This window comes from Gossypium arboreum, chromosome 1 (genome assembly GCF_025698485.1).
Source record: "Gossypium arboreum isolate Shixiya-1 chromosome 1, ASM2569848v2, whole genome shotgun sequence".
Lineage (NCBI taxonomy): Eukaryota > Viridiplantae > Streptophyta > Magnoliopsida > Malvales > Malvaceae > Gossypium > Gossypium arboreum.
In genome coordinates, this window is record NC_069070.1 from 4,883,582 (window position 1) to 4,911,165 (window position 27,584).

At 33.3% G+C, this 27,584-nt stretch overlaps 1 protein-coding gene and 2 long non-coding RNA genes across 3 annotated transcripts; all 3 read right to left on the reverse strand.

The window, feature by feature from the left end:
- Positions 1-823: 823 nt before the first annotated feature.
- Positions 824-1,852, reverse strand: LOC108481577 (uncharacterized). Its single transcript, XM_017784689.1, has one exon. It carries the CDS (start codon positions 1,850-1,852, stop codon positions 824-826), a length of 1,029 nt encoding a protein of 342 aa, XP_017640178.1.
- A 4,894-nt stretch (positions 1,853-6,746) lies between these two features.
- LOC128290360 (uncharacterized) lies at positions 6,747-7,512 on the reverse strand. The gene is made up of 2 exons (XR_008280151.1): positions 7,112-7,512; positions 6,747-6,999 (listed from the first exon to the last, which is right to left on the reverse strand). It is a non-coding gene; the product is annotated as an uncharacterized LOC128290360 (long non-coding RNA).
- Positions 7,513-8,531: 1,019 nt separating this feature from the next.
- On the reverse strand, positions 8,532-9,331 carry LOC128290371 (uncharacterized). The gene is made up of 2 exons (XR_008280181.1): positions 9,055-9,331; positions 8,532-8,750 (listed from the first exon to the last, which is right to left on the reverse strand). It is a non-coding gene; the product is annotated as an uncharacterized LOC128290371 (long non-coding RNA).
- Between the last annotated feature and the right edge of the window lie 18,253 nt (positions 9,332-27,584).

Consider the following 27,584-nt stretch of genomic DNA (forward strand, 5'->3'; position numbering starts at 1 on the left):
GCCTTGAGATACTAACATTCTCCTCGTAACTCAAGTGCTGGAAACACCAAGTTTATACTTAAGAAACTCAAAACAACTAACATGAAAAATTTAGTAAAAATATCCGTCATCTAATCTTTGATTTGCAATAAACCAATTTCTTCCATATTCACTTTTTATGAATTCCTTCTTGACTAGTGTAGCTTTAAGAGTTGCCTCTAATAGTTTCCTAGCATGCAATGCCATCTAAATCAAAATTCCACAATTCAAAATCATCACAAGCTGCTCTAGAAAAGTCATGAGAGTGGCCAGAGTACTTTCCTTTCTTCCAAGGACTTGTGTTGTCACTATACTTGCGATTAATACCATTTATAGTTTGATTAACAAATCTTCTCGCAGCTAATAATTCCTTTTTCAATTTTATATTTTGCACTGAAAGCTTGATCACCTTACCAACTAAATTTTTAAACTCAACAACATCTACAAATGTCAATTCTTTTGCATATAAAGCTTCTTCAGTTGGCTTTTGATTTTGGAAACATAACTCACTATTCTCTTTTAAAAGTTGCACATTACTTTTTATCTCCTGAGATAGATTCTTTTTTCATATCTTATCAACATGTTCTTCAGATATTTCATGTGCAAAAGATGAAAGTTTATCAGAGAGAGATGTCAGCTACTACTCCAAGAGAGTTACCTTTGCATGCAACTCCTTATTCTCAAAACACTTGATTTGCAGTTGTTCTTGTATGATACGATTATCTGTCAATTTTATCTCAAGCTCAAAACTCTTTTTATTACATTATGCCATCAATTTCATAATTGTTTGTTGCATTGATATCATTCATTCCTGACATTTGGATGCCACTTGCTCTTTCTCAAATGGATTCAATGAGAAACTCTTCTTTTGCATCTTAATCCAAAACAATTCATTGCCACTAGAGTCAAGGATTAGACACATTCCCTCTTCGAACATCACCTTAAATCTCTTCTCTACCAATTGCCCCACACTCAATAAGTTTTGATCAATCTCAGGTACAAACAGAACATCTGAAATCAACTTAGTTCCAGTACAGCTCTCTATTGCTACTGTGCCTCTTCCCTTCACTTCTAGATATTCTCCATTTCCTATCCTTACTTTCGACTTTAATGACCTGTCAAGGTCTTTAAACAGCTTCTCATCATAAGTCATGTGATTGGTACAACCACTATCAACTAACCAACTATCACATAAAATGCTTGATGAGAAGCAAAAGCCGACAAGCAAATGGTCTTCTTCTTCTTTAACTACAACATGTGCTCCACCTTGCTGCTGATTTCTCAGTTCCTTGCAGAACCTCTCAATGTGCCCTATCAAGTTACACCTTCTGCATTTCACATTTGGCCTTCTCCAACACCTGAAATAGGGATGATTCTGTTTGCCACAATACTTACATGAAGAATTCTTATTATAATTTTTAGTACTATTACCTTTTGCAGCAGTTTTTAAACTACTATGCCACCACTCTTTTTCTGATTCCACTTTTGGTCCTTTTTTTCTTTCACTATGCTGCATCTTAGCCTTCAAAGCTCCTTCTATGCTTCCTTCCTGCCTCATTAATCTCCTCTGCTCTTGTGCGAGTAAAGCACTGATCAACTCCACTACTCTCAATTGAGTCAAGTCCTTAGTTTTCTCAAAAGATGTAATAGTTGCTTCATATTTCTCAAGTACAGAGACAAGTATCTTCTGCACCAGTCTAGAATCAGAGAGATTAGTCCCAAGAACTCTTACCTTGTTGGCAATTTCTATCAGCTTGTCTGAGTATTCTTTGATTGACTCAAACTCCTTCATTTGTAGCCTCTTGAATTCTTTGATCAAGTTCAACACCTTCATGCTCTTGATCCTCTCATCTCCTTGATACTCAACTTTGAGGTAGTCTCATATCTCCTTCGCTGATCCAAAAGCCATAATTCTATTGAATATGGCTGGTGAAATCGAAGCATAAAGACAAGACTTTGCCTTAGCCTTCCTGGTGGTTCTCTCCTTGTGCATTTTGATCTGGTTCATAGTTGGATTGTTAGGAAGTTAAGTCACCTCATAGTCTTCCTCGACAGCTTCCCAATAATCACAACCCTCCATGTATGCTTGCACGGCCCATGCTTGATAATTCTCTCCATCAAACATAAGTGAGGCTAAAATGGACAGGTTACCCTATCCCGATTCTATTTTCCTTAAAAACCTAATAGGTGTATCTCTCAAATTTTCTCTTAGAACTCTCACAAAACTTTTCTCACAAGTCCCTCAAGAAAAATGGCTTTCGATACCACTGTTGGTTTAGTAAAGACTTAATTGAAGTATAGAACAAAAGATGAAATGAAAGGATCATCTAATTCATTATCAATGCAGCCCTTATATACAAGTCTCAAGTAACAACCTCAACAGAAATTCAAATTGCTACTCCTACTAACAAGTTAACAACTTTTACTCCTATTAACAAGCTAACAAATCTCCCTAGGACTTAGTCTTATTTTTTTAAAAAAATAGTTGCAGCCTTGAGATACTAATAGAACATCATACCAATCACGTGGAAACCCCCTCTGTAGGGTTGGGCTAAATTAAATTTGGATGGTTCATCTATAGGTAACTCGGGCAAGGTGGGTGCAGGTGCTATTATCTGTGACCATTAGGGTGGTTAGTTAATTAGCTCTTTCTGCCACATCCCTACGGCAACTAGTGTTGAGGCTAAACTTTGGGCTTTGAGGGATGGTCTAGTATTAGCTTGACAACTTAACATAGACAATCTTGAGATTGAAGTTGATGCTACATCGTTAATTCATTTTATGGAAGCCTCATCTAACTCTATTTTAAATTTATCTCATTTGATTCATAAGTGCAGGACGCTCCTCTATTCTATGAGTTCTAACTCTATGCTACACGTCTTTCGTGAAGGGAACAAACGTACAGATGCTCTAGCTCGTCTAGGGAGCAATTTCCAACTTTGCTCCACCCAAGATGTGTTTTCTTTTAATGACTTATTTTGTGTGTGTTACTCCTAGTTGTTTATTTTGTTTGCTGATGGATGATGCCCATGGGCAGGTTATGTATCGAACTTTATTTTAATTGTTAAATAATATTTGTTCCCTTTTTAACCCCAAAAACGAATACAAATGATGGATCTAACTTTAACCTAACTCAAGAGAGTAATAAACATTAATTAGGTGGTAGAACCTTAAAAAAATTACACTATGTAAATTTTTTGTGAGTTTTTCCTTATCATGCGATACTCTATAAGATAGAATCGTGGGCAAATTTTCGTAAATATTCTAAAGCAAGGTGAGGAGGGTTTTTCCTCAATAACTCGAAATTGGCCATCTTCAAACTAAAATTGGACTTGGCTCGATACTAATTTCTTTTTCTAAAATAAAAAATCCAACCACATTAGTTTGGATCAGGTCAAAACCCATTGGTTGCAAGGTTTTCATTTTTTTTTTGCCATCTTTATTTATAATTGGAATATGTCCAAATAGAGATCACACATGATGAAACTTAAACCCAAACATGTTGGAGTTCGAACTTGAAAATTTAAATTTCTCAAGTTCTTTTTGTTTGACATTTAGCCAAAATATATGTGTTCATAGGTTAGACAAGCCGATTGACTTTGGGCCAAGCTTAGGTTTATATTTTTCAAACATGGCTTGGCCTGTTTTATTGTTTATAAATATTAAAAATAATTTCGCATTTCATATTTATATATTTTATAATTAAATTTAATCTAAAATATTTTTTATTTTTAAATTGTGAAATTGACCATTTGTGTGGGCTTGGATCAATCGTGCTCAAGTTTGAGCCTAAATTTTTTATTAGAATCTATCTCAGTCCAACTTAACTCGAAGATGAATACCTTTAAACCAAATTTACTCATATACAATTATAGCATGTTTTTATCACTAGAAAATGACAAAAAAAAAAGAAGAAAAAAGAAAGAAAGAAAGAAGAAGAGTTTAATTAAATGTGAAAGAAATGTTTAATTATTAATAATACTGGAATTTGAAATTTTAAAATTCTTTTTCATCCAATTTTGTGAAAGAAATTGAACATCCAACTTCAAATTTAATAACTTTGTTAGAAAAGTTTAATTATTAACAACACTGAACATGTTTAATTATTAATAACACCAAGAACAATAAAGGTTGATTTGCGTAAGTTGAAATCATTTACTAAGGTTAATTATGACTTCGATATAAAATAAGAAAATAGAAACTCACTTTCTACAAAGGGTATTTCTCATTGATTTGTCTCGAATAATCTTCTTCTTCCTCCTCTTCCTCTTCCTCTTCCACTATATTCTCGATGCCGGACACATTCCGGCTCCGGCTCTTGGAAGGCACCAAAAGACAGTTCCTCCACCGCGGAATATTGTCGGAGTTCGAAGCTTCCGACTCCGAGCTTCTACTGCACCTAGTGCGAGGGCAAAAAAGAATGTACGTAAAAAAGATAGCAAAAAGAAGGACGATGATAAGTAACCAAATTTCGCCGTGCAAAGCGAAGTGCTTGTCGTGCGTTAAGGCAAGCTCCGCCGGAGCCGGTGGTTGCGAACTTGAAGGATCCATTGATGATGATGATCAAAAGCTTGCAGGTGCTATATCCTTCATAAGGGAGTTTTTATATATTTTCTTCCTCGTATGAAACATATGACTTTAGTTGCAACAATTTTCATTTCTCCTCTTTGCTTTGGGTTTCCTTAGCCTCATTTATACCAATAATTTTGAGCTCAAATTATTAGAATTTTCCAAATTGGAAATTGCCTTGAATAAATTCGTACTGAGTTTGGCCAAAAATAGAAAAAGAAAATAGTGTCATGAGAGAACAGGTATTTATGCAATATTTAAAAATTTTCAACATTTAATCTATTATTTTATAAAGTACAATAAATACATCTCAATAATTATAATACAAGTCACAATCAAGATTGATAACTAGAGATGAGAGTGGGATTTTTTTTACGTGCCCCATCTTCACTATATGGGCTTTTTCTTAGTAAGGAAGGAAATTTGATGAAATAAACAAATGTGAACAAAAATAACTTGTGTTGTTGAAGAATGAATAAGCATTAGACATATTTGGTCACTTAGACCTAAGCGGTCACTGTCAATTTATAACTAGACATATAGGTAGATGATTTTTTTAAACTTAGAGTTATAGGTAGATGATGAATGATGGCTTTATGTCAATTTATATTCTAACAAAAGTTAAAAATCATTTTGTATCTTGATATTTAATTGAGTACTTCATTTTTTTTTTTTATTAGAGTTTGGTTTTAATAGTTAATTTGGAACTTAGATGAAACGACATTATGTGACCAAATAAATGTTTAACACATGTTCTCTAATAAAAAAATATGTACTTAATTGAGACAAAAAGAAAACTCAAGTGTCAAATTAAACATTGAAGTCAAATTTAGGCACATAATTGAGAAAAAAAAATAGTATCAATTTGAAGAAACTAAGGTACCAACGTGAAGGTTGAAACCAAACTCAGATACTAAATTGAAAAGAAAAAAAATTTGATATTAAATTAAAAATTAAAATTAAACTTAACTGTCAAATAGTATATTACCCATTTTAATAACTAATATAATATTTATTTTTAAATATTTATATATTCGTGTTGATTTTAATAAGATCCATCATCGATGGGTCAAGTTGACTTTGAATCGATTTAGTTTGAGTTTTAAAATTTTTAAATTATTTCTGGTTCGTATCATTTCATGTTCGAATTATCTTGAGTTTGTTCCTTTTTATGTTTCGGTCATTCGAGATTATTTTATAAACTTTTTAAATTCAGTCATCTCGAGTTTAAATCATTTTGTGTTTTACTTTTGTGATAAAATCAAATTGCTTTGAATTTGTATTAATTGAACAATTTTTTGTATTTAAATCAAAATGGACCGATCTAGATTATACATGATGAAGGGAGGTGTCAAATTAGTAGGGCCGAGGCCTATGTACTAAATTGGCCCAACCCGTGGCCCCATTTTATATATGCATATATCCCTCCATATAAAAACACACATTTATTTAAAACAAAATCAATTATATTTTAATTAATTATTAATAAAATATTTTAATATTAATTTTACTCAAAATTTAAATACAAAATAATGAGAAAAGTCCTTAGTTTTAATTTCCACTTTAATTACTATAATAGTATATTTTAATTAAAGTATACTATAATTTTAAAAAATACTTAAAAATATGAAAACCTTTTAGCATATTTTTTATATTATAAATTCAAGAGAAGAAAGTCATTAATCTCAAAATATATCCATATACAAGTCAACGAGATTTTAACATTGTTAACAAAAGTTAACATTTTCGATTCTGAATGTTTAAATTCAAAATTTATCATGTATATTTCATTGTATGAATTTACAATCAGTGAATTCTATCCATATATATTTTGATTTTTCGTTCATTTATATTTTGCATTAATTTGATTCTATTTATAATTGCTCGAGCATATGCCTAAATGGTAGTGCATTTGTACATATAAACTGAAAAATAAGATAAATTATAAAAATAGTTACTCTACTTTTATTTTATCACTAAACTATAAAAAAGTTACATTCTGGTGACTAACGTTATTCCTTTATTAAAAATTGTTACAATCTTAACGAAAAATAATGTAGCGCGTTAACTCAATGATTAATATCTAATTTGAACTATAATGATAATTCTAAACAATTTATAAAATAATTCTAAAATATATAATAATAAAAACTTCAAAATTCTGAACACTATTTATTTATTTTGATATTATAAAAATATTTTTAAAAATTATAATTATGTAAAAATTTTAAAAAATCGCAAAAATTCTTAAAAAAAACAAACTAAATATTCTCTTCCCTCTCAAGCTGCCGCTAACTGCGCCATCATGAGCCGCTGTAAACGGTCTCCATTCAGATAGTCAGCACCGCCGAAACAATTCTAATCCGAAAATCCTACCTTTTTTTTGCTCACCCAGAAAAAGAAACCCCACCTCTAATATGGCAAAAATGGATATAATGAAAAGAAAAGGTTAATGAAATGACTTAACCCCAAGATCAGAGAAGCATAATCAAGGAAAGGATTAAAAAATAATGTTAAAATTTACCTTATTTTTATCATTTTTCTTAGCGGTAACACTATCTGCATTCACCTTGTTTATGGCAACACATGTGTATCCAAATTGTCCATGTCCCAACAATTTCCCAATCGTGTAAGGCTTATCAAAATCTTTATGGTACCTCTGAAATCCGTACGCTTGCCCCACGGGATGATCCCACTTTGCTTCCTTGTACCTGGTTTCCGCTTGTTTCTCAGAGGCTGAGAACACCTCACCTGTTTTTCCGCATTGGTCGCTGTTGTTGCGGCAGGGGGTTGTTGTTCTTTGCGGTGCTGGGCGGTGGTGTTGCTGCTTAAACCACCACCACCCACTTTGGTGATGGAGAGACGAGTCCCCATGATTTATGACAAAAGGGATCAGTTTTAGAGACAAAATTCAAGACAAAACGGAGAGTCTTTAGTTTTTCCTTTTTCGAATTTTATGATTTTTAAATTTTTTACATAATTATAATTTTAAAAGTATTTTATAATATCAAAATAAATACATAGTGTTCAGAATTTTAAAGATTTTTATACTTATTAGAATTTCATAAGATTTTTAGAATTATAATTAAAAATTTATAAAGGATCAAATTGAATGTTTTAACTATAATTTAAGAGTCAAATTAGATATTAACTATTAAGATAACCCACCATGTTATTTTTCCTGTAATAGCTGTTAACAGAGGAGTGACCAAAATATTATAACTCATTAACATTAATAATTAAAATATAATTTTCATAGTTCGTAACAAAAAAAATAATTTTAATTAAAGTTTAGTGATTATTTTGTAGCTTACTTGGAAAAAAAAAAGAAAAAAAGGTAAACTTCACCCAAGGTTACTAGACTATACTAAATTTACGTTTTTTTCACTCAACTTCAAAAAATTGTAAAATGTCATTAAACTATTCAAAAGTTTTTATTTAAGTCACTAGGTTGTTAAGGTTTTTTGTAAAAAAAGTTCGGCTAGTGATCTTCAAGTAATGATTTGACGATTGGTACAGTGGATCAATATGCATCAATGAGTAGAAGAACATCAGTGAGTTCACAGTGAATTTAGATTTTTTTTTATGAAAGTTATTGAGGTTATCAGGAGTTTTGAGTCTATGTTCTAAAGTGATAGCATTCTTATTTACAAATGCCTTGTACATAAGAACATGGGTTTGAGTGGCACGGTTTGCCTGCCCCTGCCACATTGACTTGAGATGAACAAACTTATGGTGTATCTTTGTTTTTGGAGTTCATTTTACTGATAATACAAGTCAATGGTATTTTATTGTTTGGATGGATTGCCTTTGCAGCTTTCATCTCATTCTTTTGTTTTGTGATCTCTTGGACTCTATAATTGTTGATGTAATAGGCTAATTTTGGCCTGGCCCAATTTATATAATAAAAATAAAAAAATAAATCAAATCAATAAAAGTCCAAATTTTGCAGCCTATTTTTTTTTCAAATATCAGAGCCCAATTAACAACATGCATAGCCCAAATCAGAACTACCCAAACCCAATTAAAACTCCAAAACTAGCCCTAGCCCACTAACCCACAACATGTTCAGAAAATAAAAACCCTAGGCCTCCCTTTGACTAGCATCGCACGTCACCTCGCGCGAGACCATCGCCGCACGCCATCCTCCACGTGTCTAACACCTGTAAAAATTGAATGCAACAGCAGAAAGGAACATGCGAGCAACAGTGGTAGTAAATAGCAAAGAGACAAAATAATAGAAGCTAACAGTCTGTAACTCGGTTATAAAAGCCGATTTATTTCCTTTTTAATTTTTTTTACGCACAAAAAGAAATCAAAGCAAAACAGAAGCTTAAAAAGGTTGATTTTGATTTTCATTTCTCGTTTTCTTTTCGATTTCCTTTTTATTTTTTATTTTTTTATGTTTTATTATAAATCTATTTTAAATAAAAAGATAAAATAAAAAGAGAAGAAGAGAAAACTTACCTGAACCCCGGGGTAGCGTCGTCGGAGTCCCCTCTTCGTCGTCGAAATCGAATTAAAAGGGGAGGAAGGGCTTTCTTCTCTCGGGTTTTCAGGCTGAGAAGGCATGGCCTTTAAGGGAGTTTTAAACAGGGGCTAAAAAGCCCGTTTCGCACCCTTCCGACCACCGCCCACGGTAGAGGAGCGGCGGCTCGGCGACGACTCCCCAAGACTAGGTCGAAACCTTAGTAGAGAAGAGGGGAAAGGGGTTTTAAGATTTTTTTTAAAAAAAAAGGGTAACAGAATGATTTTTTTAAGAAAAAGGTTGCTTTTATACACAATCAAATGGTGCCGTTTTGCACCCAAAGCCCTAGCGCCAAAATGGCGTCGTATAGGCCATGACTTGCGCGATCCGACCCGCTCTAGGGGGGATCTGCGCTTTTCTGAGTTAAGGGCTATTTGCGCCTGTAGTCCCTTCGATTTTGGATTTGTTACTTTAGGCCCTTTTATTATTTTTATTTTTTATAAATTTAACTACCTAATTTTATTTGGTTTTTGATTGAGTCCTTGGCTCTGTGATGCTTTGAAAATGGACACGCATCCTTGTAGTTGGGGAATAATTTCATATTTAGCCCCTGTCTGTTTTCATACCTTAGATTTTAGCCCCCTTATTTATTTATCATTTTTTTACTTTTTTGTGTTTTGATTTAATCCTCAAGCTATTTGATTTCAACCCCTTTCCACAAATTATTTGTTTATTTATTTAATTTTTTATGTGCTATTTATATTAAGTTTATTTATTTTATTTACTTTAAATCTTTTCGCATGTTATTATTTTAGACTTACTTGTCTTATTTATTTTTAAATCTTTTCGTATATTGGTTTATTGTAAACTTTCACATATTATTTATTTCAAATATATATATATATATATATATTATTTGTTTAAAACTATTTTATATATTATCTATTTTAGATTTTTACGTATAAAATATAATTTAAACTGTTTTATGTATTATCCATTTTAAGATTTTTGTATTGTGTATTTGAAACTATATTATCATTTTTATATATATTATTTATTTGAAGTTATCCTTTTATTTATTTCAAGTTATTTTATTAATTGTTTATTGTAAAATGTTATTCACGTTAAATTGATTTATACATTATTTTGTTTTGTTTTCTTCGTTTGTTAATGTTGATATTAACATGGTGTATTATGTGAATATCGTCATTATATATATGCTTTAGGAATTATTTGTTAATATTCCATATTGTCGACCTTCATTAACATAGCATTTAATTCATGTATTATTATTCCATGCTCTATATTGCCTTTTTACTTTATTTCGTTTATATTGCATTGTGTATGAAGTTTCAACGTATTTATCCAATATGGATCGTTTCATTTTATTTCAAACAAAATAAACGCACATTGCTAAGTGTTGCACTCGTTATTATTTAAAAAGAAAAAATTTCAAAATAAGGCAATATTTCGCGTTTCGAGAATTCAAGAAATCGTACCCTAACTTACGGGGTTTCGATTTTCTTGTTAAACCTAAATAGCCAAATACCCATTTGGATTTCAAAATATACAAAGTTTCGATTAAAATTAAAGGCAAACTTATTCCCGAGGATTTAAACATTGCATCCTAACTTACGAGATGTGGCATTTCGTTATATCGGGACGAGAGGGCCTTTAATGCTCGTTTCAAATTAATTCAAGCATTTTTTTAATGAGCGCTAATAAAAAGGATCATATTTTAAAACCTTTTCAAAATTTCAACTTTCGACATTAAGACATTAAATAATCAGTTAGGTACCAATTTTGGGCGTGACGAGGGTGCTAATCCTTCCTCGTACGTAGCTGACTCCCGAACCCGTTTTCTCGAATTTCGTAGACCCAAAATTGTTGTTTTAATAAAACAAAACATTTTATTAAAACAATCAAATTACGAGATGATTCGATCACACCTAAACAAAAAGGATTGGTGGCAACTCCTATTTTCGATTTTTATTTCCAAAATAAAAAGTCGACCCTTTTCAAAAAAATAATTTCGACAGTTGATATCGGTGTCCAAGTGTTACCGGACAACTAATTTGTCCCTAAATTGTAACGGAGGTTCCCAGCATAAGCCCAAGCAAGGGTAGCGGATCCTCCAAAAAGTGTAAGATGCATTTAGACACACTAACCCTTGAGTAGCCAGTGAGATATTTGAATGTATGAACTGAGGGAGATCATTTGGAAAAATGCATGGGAAAGGTGATTTACCATCCCCCAAGTATCCTGTGCTGTATTCACCTTAGTTTATAATAGTATAATAATCTGGTCTTATGATCCATGATGCCATACCTCATAGTTGATCAAGTTCCTTGTATATTCTGCTTTAGGGTAGAAAAGGCTCGTTTCGAGGATACCGGCAGCTTCGTAAATTCCATGAAAACATCTGGTTTGCTGGTGAGGGATTGCTCAAATGGCACATTCATGAGGAGCCATGAAATAAACTTGAGCAAAGGTTGTTAACATGCCATAATACTTCAGTATATATCTAACCTTCATAATGCACCTCCTTGAATTAAACTTCAAGGTTTTTGCATATCTGTTTCAGAAGTTTGGGAATTCTTTGTTATTGTTTAGGTGAACTTGGCCACTAATTAGGGATTTTTTTAAAAAGGTAATGAAGAAGAGAGGGGAGCTCCCAGAAAAATATAGTCCATTGCCGGCTTATGACAATTGCATATAGTGGGACTACGAGACCCATGCATATAATTGCCAATGGTGAATCTCAAATTTAAGTTTTACTAACCGAACCAAGACCTTATTGACAATTAAATTAAAATTATATTAAAAATTCTAATTGAATTATATTAGACTCCAAAAAAGTAAGTTTTTAGTTGAGTTTTATATATTTTTTAGTAATAAAATAATGAAAAAATCAGATTAAATTGTGGTATGCAAACCATTGCATCCGAAGAACTCCACATCCTGCAGCTGGGGCAGGGAAGGTTCGAAGAACGTCTCCATACGAATGGACTGATTTTACCTTGAAGTCAGCTACTGTATTCGCTTCACGACAAGCATGTTTGAATTTCACAGTTCACTCTCGACGGCAAAGCTCAGCAATCTGTCTAAACATGCCCTCTTCGGTCCCTCCACTCGACGGCGGCTGTTTTACAATTCCCTCATTGTCACTTTCGACGATTATCTTGTTATAATCCAAACACCAAGCTAACAATAATCCATCCAAAATGGTCCAAACCGCCGCGTATCTACAGTACTAGTCCCTAAACTTTTCCCAAAGCAGATAACCCACTGAGTTTTCTCATCTCGTAGGACTCATTACATTGTTTTATTTAAAATAAATTAATTGTCATTATCAAGAAGATTTTAATAGAAAATAAGTTAATTTTATACATAAACTACTCTGCTTTCCATGCCATGCTTGATTGTATGTATTAATTAAAATACAATTTATTTTTAATTGGCTAAAATTTTCTATTAGTCCATTTATTTTATGAAAGTTTTGGATTTAGTCCTTATACTTTAATTTGATCATTTTTAGTTCCTGTACTTTTCAAAATTTAAAATTTTAGTCCTCACCAAATGATAGTTGTTAAATTCATTAAGTAAGTTATGCTATTTCCAAAATTTGATGCGTTAGACATATTATCATATGTGTAATACCATGTTAGCTTGTCATTTTTACATATTACTCAGTAAAAAAATAGCTAATAATGAATTAACAATTGTCATTTGCGTCAAGATTGAAATTTCAAAACTCACAACTCAGAATGATCAAGTTGAAGAATATGGACTAAATCTACAACTGTATGTATAGTACAAGACTAGTAATTTCAAAATTTGAAAAGTACAAGGACTAACTTTGACCAATTTGAAAAGTATAAGGACTAAAATTGATCAAATTAAAGTATAGTGACTAATTCCACAACTTCTATAAAGTACAATATAACACCCCTTGCCCGAATTGAACCTATATCTCAAGTAAGGAATATCACATTTGAACACATTGACCGCTTAACTTGAACATTTATTTAAACACTTCATTTTAAAATATATGAGCTTATTTGAAGTTATTAAAGTCATTTCTACGCTTCCTTTAAAGTTTGGTTACAAATAAGGGCCATTTCGAGTCAAAATAAGGTAAACAGGGTCAATGTCACGACATTGGAAAATGGGTGTCATGACACTGAGGGTAGAATACTCCAATGTCATGATACTAACTTTTGGTGTCACGACACTGAGAGTAGAATACTCCAATGTCGCGACACTAACTTGTGGTGTCGTGACAACAGAGACAGATTGCCCAGAACATGGCTTAAACACCTAAAACTAAGGCAAAACTATCTCCCATTTTTATACTATTTTGCATGGTAAGATTATGAGATGAGTTGAATTTTGTATATCGAGTTGAATTGATACGATTTTGATTGGTTAGAGATATAGAGAACTAAATTGAAAAGAATTAAAAATAATGAATTTTGATGAAAAGGTGAAATTGAATTTGAATTGGGCTCATTCGTGATATTATATATATATATATATAATGATGATTGGTTGATAAATCAAAAGTCATGATGATGTATAAATTGGACTATATTTGGAATTGGATAATTTGTTACCTTATTAACTGTTCAAGTAGAGTCGGATATAGTTGACATGCCGTAGAATAGGTAGAGTGCGAGATACTTTGACTACATGTCGATGAAGCATTGGGTGCCAATTCACTTTTGATTCAATCTCTTTTGATCTAGTCTTCTTTTTCTTTTGTTACATTGTTTGCCTCAAATGCCTAATTAAAGCCCAAAAAGAAACTCAAAATTAAAAAAAAATTATAAATCCCAAAAAATGGTTGGGTTGACGACACCAACTCCGCCAACCTTACTCTTTGCTACAGAGATTTGTCATTTTAGTCACTCAACTTTTCAAAATTAAATATTTTAATCACTCATCTATTAATATTTAATGGAAGTCTAACACGAGTTTTGTTTTATTGGCCTAATAACATATGAGTGATTAAAATATTTAATTTTAAAAAGTTGAGTTAGTAAAAAAAAATAGTCGATGACTAAAATTGACCGAATTAAATAATTGAATAACTATTCTTATACTTTACCCAATAATATAAATATCACTTTTGATTAAAAAAGTTTAAAGTAGGATGAGAAACCAAGTATAGTTCATGAGCCATTTCATCTTTAAATTACATTTATTAACTTGAAAACTGCTTCTTCTTCTTTTTTTTTAAGTTTAGTTTAATATTAAGTTTAATAATTCTGTAACTAACTCAATTTTTTTCCAAAATTTACTTAATAAATAAAGTTTACGAGGTTTAGTATATTTTTTAAATTTTTTAATTTATTATAGGTTTTATTATATCTGTCTATTTTGATACAATGTCTATAACCATCTATAGCTACTTTTTAACCCTTAAATAGGAGGATAATGTGTTTTAGCGTACTTAAACTACGTCCTCTTACACTAACAACAATGTCGATATCACTCGAAGATAAAAAAAAAAGTATAAGGTAAGTGCATTTTTTGGGGGGAATTTGAATTTATTTTAATTGTGGGATCTAAGGCCAGAACCCACACTCCTAAATGGGATTGAAAATGTTAGCACTTGAGATACGTAAATCTTGAAAATGTTGAATCTAATTTGACTTCAATTCTTGCGTATATGAAATTCGGAAGAGTTGGTCTTAATTAACTAATGCTTAAGAGCATCTTTTAAAGCCATTGTAGAGTCGAAACCGCACTGATGAAGTATCAATGCATGGTGGAAATTGATGACCATGAAGAGTGTTAGGTATGGATTCAACCGGACGGATTCAGAATTTTACTTTAACGGATTAAATTTTTAAATTCGAATGAATTTTGTTTTAAGACAAAAAAAAAGTATTAATTTTTTTTTGGATTTTTTTTATCAAACAAGTTAATTTAATGTTTTTTAAAAAGCATAACGATTTAACTGTAAAAAATTAAAAGAAAAAAAGATATTATATAAAATTAAATATTTATTTTCAATATGTAAAATGAATAACTAATACTATATATACTGAAAATATCATAAATATCATTATAATTTCAAAATTAAATTAAAAAAAAAACTTGGGCTTAGTCCTATTTTTCAATACTAGGCATTCTAAATTGCACCCTCTGCTTTTTCGTAAGATAGAACTCATCAATGATAGAATCTGTTAAAAATTCTCGAGGTATCTCCTTTTTATGTATGCTACCAAGAAAGTTAAAAGAAAATCATTCTCCGTTATATTGCAAAGCCTTGTCTTCACATTTTCATGGTTGCAAATGCTAATACGGTTGTTGCAGTAGAACTGGAAAAGTTAGCACAAGACGAATAATATATTAAACAACAACGTATTAGGAAAAAGAAGAAAATAATTCAAATAAATAAATAACATAATTTATATAAAAATATTTACCGAGAGATCTTTTGCGTAAGGAGCTGAGAGGAAGATAATTTATATTTTTTTTACTTTGTGCTCTCAGTCTCGACATCAAAACTTCTTTATTTTTTTTATCAAAAGTGTCTGCAAAATATACAAATTAAAATATAAGAAAGTCACTAATCTAATGTGTATGGGTTTGGGTCAAATCAATTAATTCTAAAATTTGACTTTAAAGTCTATATTGGGCCTCTAAATTTAGTTTTCAAGGCCCATCATATATTAATATTTAATTATTATTATTATAAAGTTATATAATTAAAAATTGAACAATGCTTTGTTAATAAAAATATAATCTTATGGTTTAAGAGGGCAAAATATATGAAATACAATTTGACTAAGGGTGTGAATGTTATATAATGTAGACATCAAATCTAAAATACATGAATTCTAAGGGGCGACCGCTTCTCCTGTATCCATCCTTGGGTTCAACTCATAATTTCTAATATCTCAAAGTTTTACCATATTTATCTTAAAATGTTGAATTCACTTCTTGAAATTTTGAATTCACTTTTTAGGACTCGAGACATCATTGTATAAATTATCACCAATCTTCACTAATTTATATATAAAAAATTGTTATGGATAACATAAACCATTCCATGTACAGTTTTTTTCATTAAAGATCATAAAACCTTAAAAAAATCTTCTTTTGTTTGTTTGTTTTCTTTCCTTTTTTTTGGGTTCATAGATAAGGAAATGAACATGTCCAGGTGGTACAGTGAAAACCCACGCCACTCTTTCCCATATCTACAATTGAATGTGATGTAATTCCACGATGCAGATTGTTTAGTAAATTGGAGAAAGAAAAAGAACATCTAGATGCTATGATTGTACCACAAGGGCACTTAGCCCATATATATTATCTGGTTTTGTTAACTGAATGAGATAAACATGGTTGCGTATCCATCTTGTCTTTTGTTTTTTGTTGCCCAAGAAATGATGTCCGTAGGGGCCATTAATCACGTCCACCAATCCATCCAAGATTCAGATCATGTATGGTATCCTCTCAGCTATAGTGGGTTACCATTTTTCTTTCATTTTCTTTACTTCCTTGTACATAGCTAGATTCATGCTTTGGCATCTTCCCTGGTTTGAGTGGCTAGGTACATTCCATATATGGATTCATTTACGAGTAAAATTAGAGTAGTTTTGTATAATTAATATTTTAATAATTTAACGTTAAATTTAATAAAATAATTCTATTTATTATACATGTAAATTTTTGAGTTGGTCTGATATTTATATCATGTCGATCTAAAATATTATTTAATTTTTTATAATAAAACAAATAGCAAAAAATTTTAATTTACTCCAAATTTAACATGCATGATTTATATAATTAAATGAAACATGAAATATGACAATTGAATTGTTAAAATATTAATTGTATAAAAGTTATTAAAATGTGTAAAATCATTTTAATTTTATATCTGTAAGTAGATTTCTCTCATATCCTTCTGCATTAACAACAATATACATACCAATCAATTAAAACTCAATCGTCAACTTAAATCTAATATCTTAAAACTAAAATCCAAATCATATTTTAATCAAACTAAATAGTTTTATTTAATTTATTTTTGAATTTAATATTTCTATCCAAATATAAAGAATGATTCAATCCCATTCTCCTCAGAAAGTAACTTTTTTTTATGTGATATACAATGAATTTAGAGTTGAAATCTGGATATTGTTTTTAAGTGCAGGACCCATTTTTTATGCTTCTCCAAAGTAGCCATCAAAGCCCAGACAGATTGTTCACTTACTTTGTCGAGGGTTAAATGATGAGTCGTATAGGAGCTTAAGGCCTGAGGGGACCCATTAATATTTTCCTCTTAAATTTGTCCTTTTGGGTGGATAGTTCTCAAACGTGTGCACTGTGCAATTGGTGTAGGTGTCTTTTCCCATCAATAATGGGGGGGTTTGATGATTATTATGATTAAGGAAGAAAAAAGAGGAGCATGTGTTGTTGCAAGTGTAAGTGATCACATCAGGTCAGATCAGCTCAGTTTCTGAAAATAAAAAGAGGATGGTAGTGACAATGTGTGTTTCGTGATGACTGATACATCATATATGATTTGTATTTGATGATCATCAGAAATGATAATTCATTTTATATAGTTTTAATTGCATAAAAACTATTTTTAAAATAATTAAGTCTTAAAAAATATTAATATTAGATTAATTAAATCAACAAGGGAGTAGGTGGAATTGTGAAGTATATTATACATTTTGGGAAGAACACATGTTTAAATTTTGAAAATGATGTTATTGCAGTGGCAATTATAAACCTCGAATATGAATCATAAAATAAATATAAAAGATAAAAGCGTATTAAATTAATTAGGAAGTTTAATAATTAGTTTAATATTAAATACCAGTTCAAATATTTAAAATATTTAATTCAAATTGTAAACACATGTGTATTTATTATATAAGAAATTTTAATTTGACATTTTTAAATTGTATCAATATTGTCTTTTAATTCCCCAATCTATGCATGTAGTCCTATGTCACTTTCATTTTAGTCACCTAAAAAAATCTTACTTTAAGCATTGATCGAGGTAAAAAAAGTAAGGATTAAAATAAAAAAGCGATAAAACTAAAATAATGGATTAAAAATTGTCAAGTTGTACTTGTTTGCCCTTGGCAAAAGTTCTAATTTTTCAATAATGAAAATTTAAATTTAAAACATAAAATCAATCAAATAAATTATTAAAAATTTATTCATTGATAGTGGCAACCAATTTACTGCTATAATATTGAAATTAGTTAAATTAATTAAATTAGTCTCCTTCTAAATTTTAAACTTTTAGTTTATGTTTTCAAATTAAAATCAACTCAAATAACTTTTCTTTAATAATTGTCTCTGAAACACAAAGTTCTTTTGATTATATTATTTTGAATCTTCTATACTAAGCTAAAAGTAACTTTTTGCAATTAATTAAATTAATTAATTTTATCTTCTATGCCAAACAAAACACATAATGTTTTTCGTCACTTTTGTACCCAAACGAAGAACAAGAAATTAGTTTAATTAATTGCAAATATTTTTTCTTTTTCTTTTTAGCTTAGCATGGAAGGTTCAAATTATATAATCAAAAGAAATTTAAGTTTCAGAAGAAATTATTAAATGAGTTATTTGAATTGATTTCATTAAGGATAATTTAGAAGCATAAAATAAAAATTTAAAATTTAAAAATTAAAAAATTAATTTCAATATTATAGTAACAAACCATTTTTCACTTTAATCTTTTTTTTTTGGTACCCCAATCAATGTTTAAAAAAAAGTTTTTTTAGGTAACCAAAACAAGAGTAACTTAGAAGTTGGCTGACCAAAATGAAAGTGTCAACATAATGTGGCTCGTACAGTTAACAGCCGTTAGAGATTTAACACTTGAGTGACTAAAATGAAAGTACCATAAAAATTGAATGATGAAATTACAAAGATTTTATCTGGGGTGACCAAAATAAAAACGTCCTAAAAATAGGGTGACCAACTAGGTAATTTATCATAAAATTTAAATAATAGTTTGACGACTAAAGTTAAACCCCATTGATTCATATTTGGGTTTTACCATGATTTGCTGAACAAGATCATGGCTTCCACTTTCCAATTCTAAGTGCTATTTCATGAAAGTTTTCACCACAAAAAATAAACAAAGGACATCAAGGATGAGTGATATATCTTTTCTTCTTTCCTTTTTTAAAGATAAATGAAGAGATAATGATTAGATGAGTGATATTTTTTTTCTTCAATTTCTTAATTATTTTAGACCATATTTTTAGTATTTATAAACAATTATAAAAGAAAAATACATTGGCATGATAGCTATAGATCCCTCTTTTTTATTATTGTTGTTTTCTTTTTCTTTTGATTTGTGGATGGGTTGGCTAGGAAGAAAAGAAAAAGAAAAAGAAGGGGAGAAATTGAAATGAGAAGGAAACGAAATGAAAAAAGAGAGTAAGTGAAAAGAAAAAGAAAAATAGAAAAGTTTGATTTTTTTTTAATTTTTTTAAAGGATTTCATTTGAGGATGGATTGAATGTCAACGTCCAACTTATTTGAGAAAAGAAAATTATTTATTTTTAAACAATATATTTTAAATATTGGTTTACATGATAACTCAAAGATGGATTTAAAATTAATATATAATACAAAATAATCTTGCATGTCAATGACGTTCTACTTATTGAGAATGATGTAGATGATATGTCATTGATTAAGTTGTAACACCCGAACCGAGACCGTCGCCGAGTCGAGCGAGGTGTTAATGAACTTCAACCCACTTATTGACAATTTTCAGACAAGCTGCCAATCTGAGTACTAGTCGCTCCAAAATTCATAACTTGAGTTTTACAACTCGAAAATCAGTTCCGTAAATTTTCCTGAAACTAGACTCATATGTCCATCTACATATTTTTTCTAGAATTTTGGTCGAGCCAATTAGTACAGTTTATTAGTTAAAGTCTCGCCTATTGTAGGGATCGACTACACTGACCTTTGTGCGTTACGAATTGGATATCTCCTGTACAGGGCTTCAATACTAATGCCGTTTGTTTCTATAGAAACTAGACTCAGAGAGGAATCTACACATATATGGAATGACTCCTAATTATCTCTGGTTAATTTACAATGATTTTCCAAAGTTGGAACAGGGGATCCAGAAACCGTTCTGGCCCTATTTCACAAGAACTTTAAAATCTGTTAACTTATAACTCATATGACCATTTCGTTTCTTCCATATGAAAGTAGATTCATCAAGGTACACTTACATAATTTATTTGCTATTTAATACCATTCCTACTATTTTTAGTGATTTTTCACATCCACGTCACTGCTGCTGTCAGCATCTGCCTTTAGTAGGCTTTACCTATTTCATACTTTCCATGATTCAATTGGCCCTTTTTACATACATAGCACAAAGCGTGATCATGATTAACCATTCCAATGGCTAATCGTTTCAAAATAATTCCATACCTCATAAGGGTCAACATACAAGCGATTATAGTTCTATGCTAAAACGTATATAAGCCATTTTCGCATGGCTATCCAAGTTTACACAAACCGGAAGGTACATGACCTTCAACAAAGGATGGTCCTATACATGCCATTTCAAAGTTCAACCAAAATTTGTACCAAAATGGGGCTTCGATAGTGTGGATGACTTGACTTCTTTGATCCCGAATCCGATAGCTAACGAGCGAAACCTATAAAACAGAGAGCCAAAACAGCGGGTAAGCATTTTAATGCTTAGTAAGTCTCAAGCAATGAAATCAGCTTTGACTAAGGTATTTTATTCACATGGCTAATTAAACCACTTTACTAATTCACATTCCCATACTCATACTTATTTCACATCACCGACTCTTATGTTCATACACAAAAGAACAACTTAGCCCAAGGCGGTAGCTCGTTTATCAACTTAGCGCATACTTACTTGTAAGAATTCAATTAGTACAAGCACATACAAACATACCTCTTTGCTGGAATTTTCACAAGTGTATAAGCTGAAATTTTACAGCAAGATTGCTCACTTCGAATCACATACTTTCGGATTTAACCGGATATAGCGACTCATACGATTGCCTTGGTCATAACCCGGTTGGTGACTTGCACAAAGGCCTTGGTCTTAGCCGGATATATCAACTTCGCATACGAATGCCTTGGGTCTTAGCCGGATATATCAACTTCGCATACGAATGCCTTGGTCTTAGCCGGATATATCAACTCGCCATACGAATGCCTTGGTCTTAGCCGGATATATTTCCAATGTTCACTTACATATATATCAATATTCAAGACACGTCCATAGTTCATTTTCGTTACTAAAGCTCTAACACAAAATATCTATCAACCTTTACTATTTCGCTCAATGGCCACACAAACAAGGAGCATAATTTTGATATAATTCAAGTAGGGTCATCACTCGAAGACTTACCTTGGATGTTGTCGGCGATTTAACGGCTATTCAACTACTTTTTCCTTCCCTTTATCGGATTTAGCTCCCTTTGCTCTTGAGCTAATTTACACAAATTTAACTTATTAAAATCTCATCATGATAGCTTATGGCGAATATGACAAGGAGTGTAAATGGTCATATGGCCATCCTTTAGCTCAAATACACAATGGTCATGCACATTTTACATCACAACAAGCAATTCAATACATTCAAACATCAACGTGAAGTTCAAAGTACTTGGCCCTTATATACATTAGGCATCAAAGTTGTATATGTACGAAATCATAAATCGAACTCAACACATTAGTTAATATTCCTCTTAGCGAATTTTCTAAGCCAAGAATAGGCATCAATATGCTTGCCTCAAACCGAATGCATGCACACTAATTACCCCTCATGTGGCGAATATACACTTAGTACCACACACAAAAAAAACAGCATACATTTTACTACTAACACATTACATATCGTAATTCATTGCACATCTCTTATTTACTTCATAATCAACACATCATCACAAGCAAATATACACTTTGAATTAGTATATATGTCATACCAATCCATCATGTGCAAACATATATTCATGTAGGTGCAAGGGCGAATTCTCAAGTGGCTTATATCCAAATATATACACATTTCCAAAGCTTAAATCTTACTTACCATGCAACATGCATGAATTATACTTATGGATATATCATGGCGAATACCACAACACCACACCATTTCAATTTGGTCATGGTGAAACAAAGAACTTAGTATCTCATTCAAAAAAATGCTAAAAGAAAATCTAAGAATCTTCAATCCTCCATCACATGTATCACTTTCAAGCTTGTTATTTAACATGCAATGGCATTAACACCACATTCACTTTGGCGAATTTCATTCCCATGACATAACAAGGATTTGAACCATGGGCTAACAAGAACATTAAGCTAGCAACTAAAACATGCATGAACCTCAAACATACCTTAATCTTGATGCAAGTTTAGCCAACCTCTTCCTAATCCTCTTCCAAACCAAGTATGAAGCAAAACTCCTTCCTTAACCTTAGTATTTTCGGCCAACAAGAGAGTGAAAAGAGATGAACAAAATTTTTCTTTCTTCCTTTAGGACATTCGGCCAAGCTATGGAGGAAGATGGACACTTTTTTTTTTTTTGTTTCTCATCTACTAACATTAATTGTTTATTCCATACCCTTATTTTATTCTTTCCATCATAACCCATTTACCAAACATGTTTCATGACATGATTTTTGCCCATAAATCCTTGTCATGGCCGGCCACTAACTATGGGGAAATTTGACATGCAAGTCCATTGTTTTGCATGCACCCTTTAATTAGTCATCACACATTTTCCCTCATACTTTCAAAGTTTATTACTAGGTCCTTTCTAGTGAAATTCACATCTATAATTCTAAATCAAAGCATAAAAATATCACACATGAGTTAACACACATTATAGGCAATAAAATAAATATTAAATTATTTTTATGCCTTGGTTTTGTGGTCCCGAAACCACATTTCGACTAGGGTCGTTTTAAGGCTGTCACAACTCTCCCCACTTTAGAAATTTTCGTCCCAAAAATCTTACCGTAAATAGGTTTGGATATTGCTCTTTCATAGAGTTCTCGGGTTCCCAAGTAGCTTCTTCTATCCGTGTTTGAGCCATAACACTTTCACTAGCGGAACCCTTTTGTTTCGCAACTCTTTCATTTCACGAGCTAGAATACGAATCGGTTCTTCTTCATAACTCATATCGGCTTGAATTTCAACCTCGATGGACTAATTACGTGCGACGGATCGGATCTATAGCGTCGAAGCATTGAAACATGGAAGACGTTGTGAATCTTTTCAAGTTCAGGGGCAAGATCAAACGATACGAAATCGGGCCAACTCGTTCGGAGATTTCAGACGGCCCAATGAATCTCGGCTCAACTTGCCCTTACGGCGAATCTGAGTATCTTTTTCCACGGCGAAACTTTAAGAAACACTTTATCTCCCACGATACTCAATGTCCTTTCGTTTCAAATCCGCATACGATTTACGACGATCGGAGGCTATCTTGATTTTCACGGATTACTTTTACTTTACATTCAAAGATCTTTAATCAAATCCACTCCAAAATTTTGTTCTCACCGAGCTCGGTCCAAAACAATGGTGTACGGCATTTACGCCTCGCACAAAGCCTCGTAAGGCGCCATCTTAATACTTGATTGAAAACTATTGTTGTAAGCGAATTCAATCAAAGGTAGGTACCGCTCCCACGAACCACGAACTCGAGGATGCAACATCTCAACATATCCTCAAGTATCTGAATTATCGCTTTCGGATTGACCATCGGTTTGGGGGTGAAAGGCGGTGCTTTGAAATGCAACTTGGTGCCCAATGCTTCTTGTAATTTCTTCCAAAATCGCGAGGTGAACCTCGGATCTCTATCCGACACAACAGAAATCGGTACCCCGTGTAATCTCACAATCTGAGAAACGTACAATTCAGCTAGTTTATCCAATGAAAAATCCATACGCACAGGGATAAAGTGAGCCGACTTAGTCAGTCTATCAATAATAACCCAAATTGCATCCTTCTTACTTGTCGACAACGGCGGTCGGACACAAAGTCCATTGTGACTCGATCCCATTTCCACTCGGGTATCGTGATCGGCTGAAGTAACCCTGAAGGCACTTGATGCTCCGCTTTCACTTGTTGACATATTAAACATCTTGCAACAAAGTCGGAGATGTCTCGTTTCATACCATGCCACCAAAACCGACGTTTCAACTCATTGTACATCTTCGTACTCCCCGGGTGGATTGCCATTCGGCTACAATGAGCTTCGTTCGAATTATCGAAATAAGTTCAATTCTTTGGAACACACAACGACTTCGAACCTCAAACAATCGTCATCATCAATTTGAAACTCCGATTCCTTGTTCGAACACACTCACCCCGTTTTGCACGCAACTCCTCATCAACTTTCGAGCTTCACGAATTTGATGAGTCAACAATGGTTTGGTGTTAATTGGCTACTAACACATTGTCGGGTAGGATAGACAAGTGTACATTCATCGTCAGAAGCAAAGCAAGCGGTGATTTCGGCTTAAGGCATCCGCAACCACATTAGCCTTTCCGGGTGATAGTCAATGACCAGCTCATAATCCTTTAACACTCGAGCCAACGTCTTTGTCGCAGATTTAAGTCTCTTTGAGTCATCAAATATTTGAGACTTTTGTGATCCGAATACACATGGCACTTCTCACCAAATAAGTAATGTCGCCATATCTTTAAAGGCGAATACGATGGCGACCAATTCGAGATCATGGGTCGGATAATTTTTCTCATGTGGCTTTAATTGTCTCGACGCATAGGCCACAACTCGACCTTCTTGCATCAATACGCAACCTAACCCAAGTAGGGAGGCGTCACTATAGATGACAAACTCTTTGCGATTCGGTTGTGTACTAATCTTTGGAGCTTCCAGTCAAATGAGTTTTCAATTGGTCAAAACTTTTCGACACTTTTCCGTCCATTCAAACTTGACATCTTTACGAAGCGGTTTAAGTCATGGGTGTGGCTATCATCGAGAATCCTTTTACAAACCGTCGGTAGTAACCAAGTCCCAAAAGCTCGAACCTCGAAATATTTCTTGGAGGTTTCAGCAAGTATGGCTGAAATTTTGCTTGGGTCGACTCGAATACCGATCTGAGATACCACGTGACCCAAGAAGCTAACCTCTCTAACCGAACTCACACTTGCTAAACTTAGCATATAACCGCTTATCCGTAAAATTTGCAACACTAATCTCGGTGCTCGCATGTTCGGTCTCATCTCTTGAATAGACCAAGATGTCGTCGATGAACACAACTACGAACCGATCCAAATATGATCGAAGATCCGATTCATCAAATCCATAAATACCGTAGGGCATTAGTGAGCCCAAACGGCATCACTAAGAACTCGTAGTGACCATATCTCGCTTCAAGGCGGTTTTGGGTATGTCCGAATCTCGGATTCATGGCGATAATAGCCCGATCTCAAATCTATTTTGAGAACACCGAGGCTCCTTCAGATTGATCGAACAAATCATCGATACGTGGTAACGGATACTTGTTCTTTATTGTCACTTTATTAAGTCGACGATAGTCGATGCACAACCTCATGGTTCCGTCCTTCTTTTCACAAACAACACCGGTGCACCCCAAGGTGAAAAACTTCGGCGAGCAAAACCTCTATCCATCAACTCTTGCAACCGAGCTTTCAACTCCTTTAATTCCGTTGGTGCCATACGATATGGAGCTATCGAAATCGGTGTGGTCCTGTACAAGCTCAATGCCAAACTCTATCTCCGAACAGTGGCAAACCCGCAATTCTTGGGAAAACGTCCGGTATTCACAAACCACCGGCATAGATTTGGGTTCTATTCTAACTCCTTATCATCAAGTACATACGCAAGGTATGCTTCACACCCTTTTCTTACATATTTCGGGCCAACATTGATGATATTACAGTGGCAACCCTTCAAGTTCAGAGACTCAACTCGGATCATCTCGTTGTTTGCATCTCAAATCAATAGTCTTGCTTTTGCAATTCACAACCGCATCATGCACGGTCAACCAATCCAATCCAAGAATAACATCAAATTCATCGAGCGGCAAAAGCATCAAGTCCGCGGAAAGCAGTACCTCAATTACTAGGGGCATTTCTTACACACTTTGTCGACCAGCACATAACGACCCAAAGGATTTGACACCGAATTACGAACTCATGAGACTCAATAGGCAAAGTCTTCTTGGATGCTAAGGTTTCGCATATATAAGAATGAGTAGAACCGGGGTCAATCAAAGCAATCACATTAGTATCAAAGAGAGTGAAAGTACCGTAATAACATCCGGCGAGGAGGCATCCTCGCGTGCCAGATAGCATAAGTCCTAGCTGGGCGCGAGCCTCGGATCTGGTCGCAGACATCTCTAGATCCTCTCGACCACCACTAGCCTTGCCGTATTTCCGGATGGTCTACCTCGGCGGAGGTAGTACCGGTTTCCCACTCGATCTACATTCTGCTCGGACAACCTCGGGCAATCTTTAATGAAGTGGTCAACTGATCCACACTTATAACAGAGCGGTCACGGAATCTACTGACTTCCAAAATGCCATTTGCCACAATCGGCACTCAGTCCTCTCTCGTCGATCATTCCCACTCATGGCGATCGAAGTGATTCGTGTGGTCACAGGGTCGATCGCGATCTCGTCTAGAAAAGCCCGAAGTGTCTCTAGATCGGCCTAAGCCATCTCTAAGTTTCTTTGATGATGTTGGAAGGGCTTCCCGAATACCTCTTCTGAAACTCCCTTGCTCCGCTTCCGCTTTCCTTTTCTCCATACTAAACTCCTCGGCTTTGCATCGCTCGCTCGACGAGAGTCACAAACTCTCGGATTTCCAAAATGCCAACATACAGACTTTATCTCATCATTCAGTCCATCTTGAGCGTTTACACATCACTTCGAAGAAATGCATTCTCAGCGTCTGGCTAAGCCTCACGAATTTTCGTTCATAGTCGATGTAACCGACATGGAACCTTGTTTAAGTTCGAAATTCCTTTCGTTTTGGTCCATAAATCTCGATGATATACTTTTTCCGAAACTCGGTTTGGAAGAACTCCCAAGTTACTTGTTCGCGGGCACAACAAGTCGAGTACTCCACCAATAGTAGGCGTAATCACGTAGCAAGGAGATGGTACACTTTAGGCATTCATCGGTGTACAAGATAGCTCATCGAGTGCCGGATCGTGTTGTCCAACCAAAATTCGACTTGCTCGGCATCATCACTATCCGTAGCTTTAAATTCAGTAGCCCCATGTTTTGGATTCTATCAACTGGGGCTTATTCGACCTTATTTGGTCAATTACCGGAGGCATTGTAGGTCTTGGGTGTGTTTGTTGGGAATGGAGGTTGTGGAACAGTAGTATTAGTTCGAATGTATTGGTTGAACCAATCATTCATCACGCTATAAAAGGCTTGTCTAGCCTCGTCATTCGGATTGCTAGCAACAGGTTGAGAGTCCGGCGCTGTCCCTTGTGCGGGAGCAGGCGCCACACTCTCCACATCATCAG

Bases quoted from the DNA above. Each gene is read 5' to 3' on its own strand.
- LOC108481577 (XM_017784689.1), bottom strand. From the start codon at position 1,852: ATGAAGGTGTTGAACTTGATCAAAGAATTCAAGAGGCTACAAATGAAG.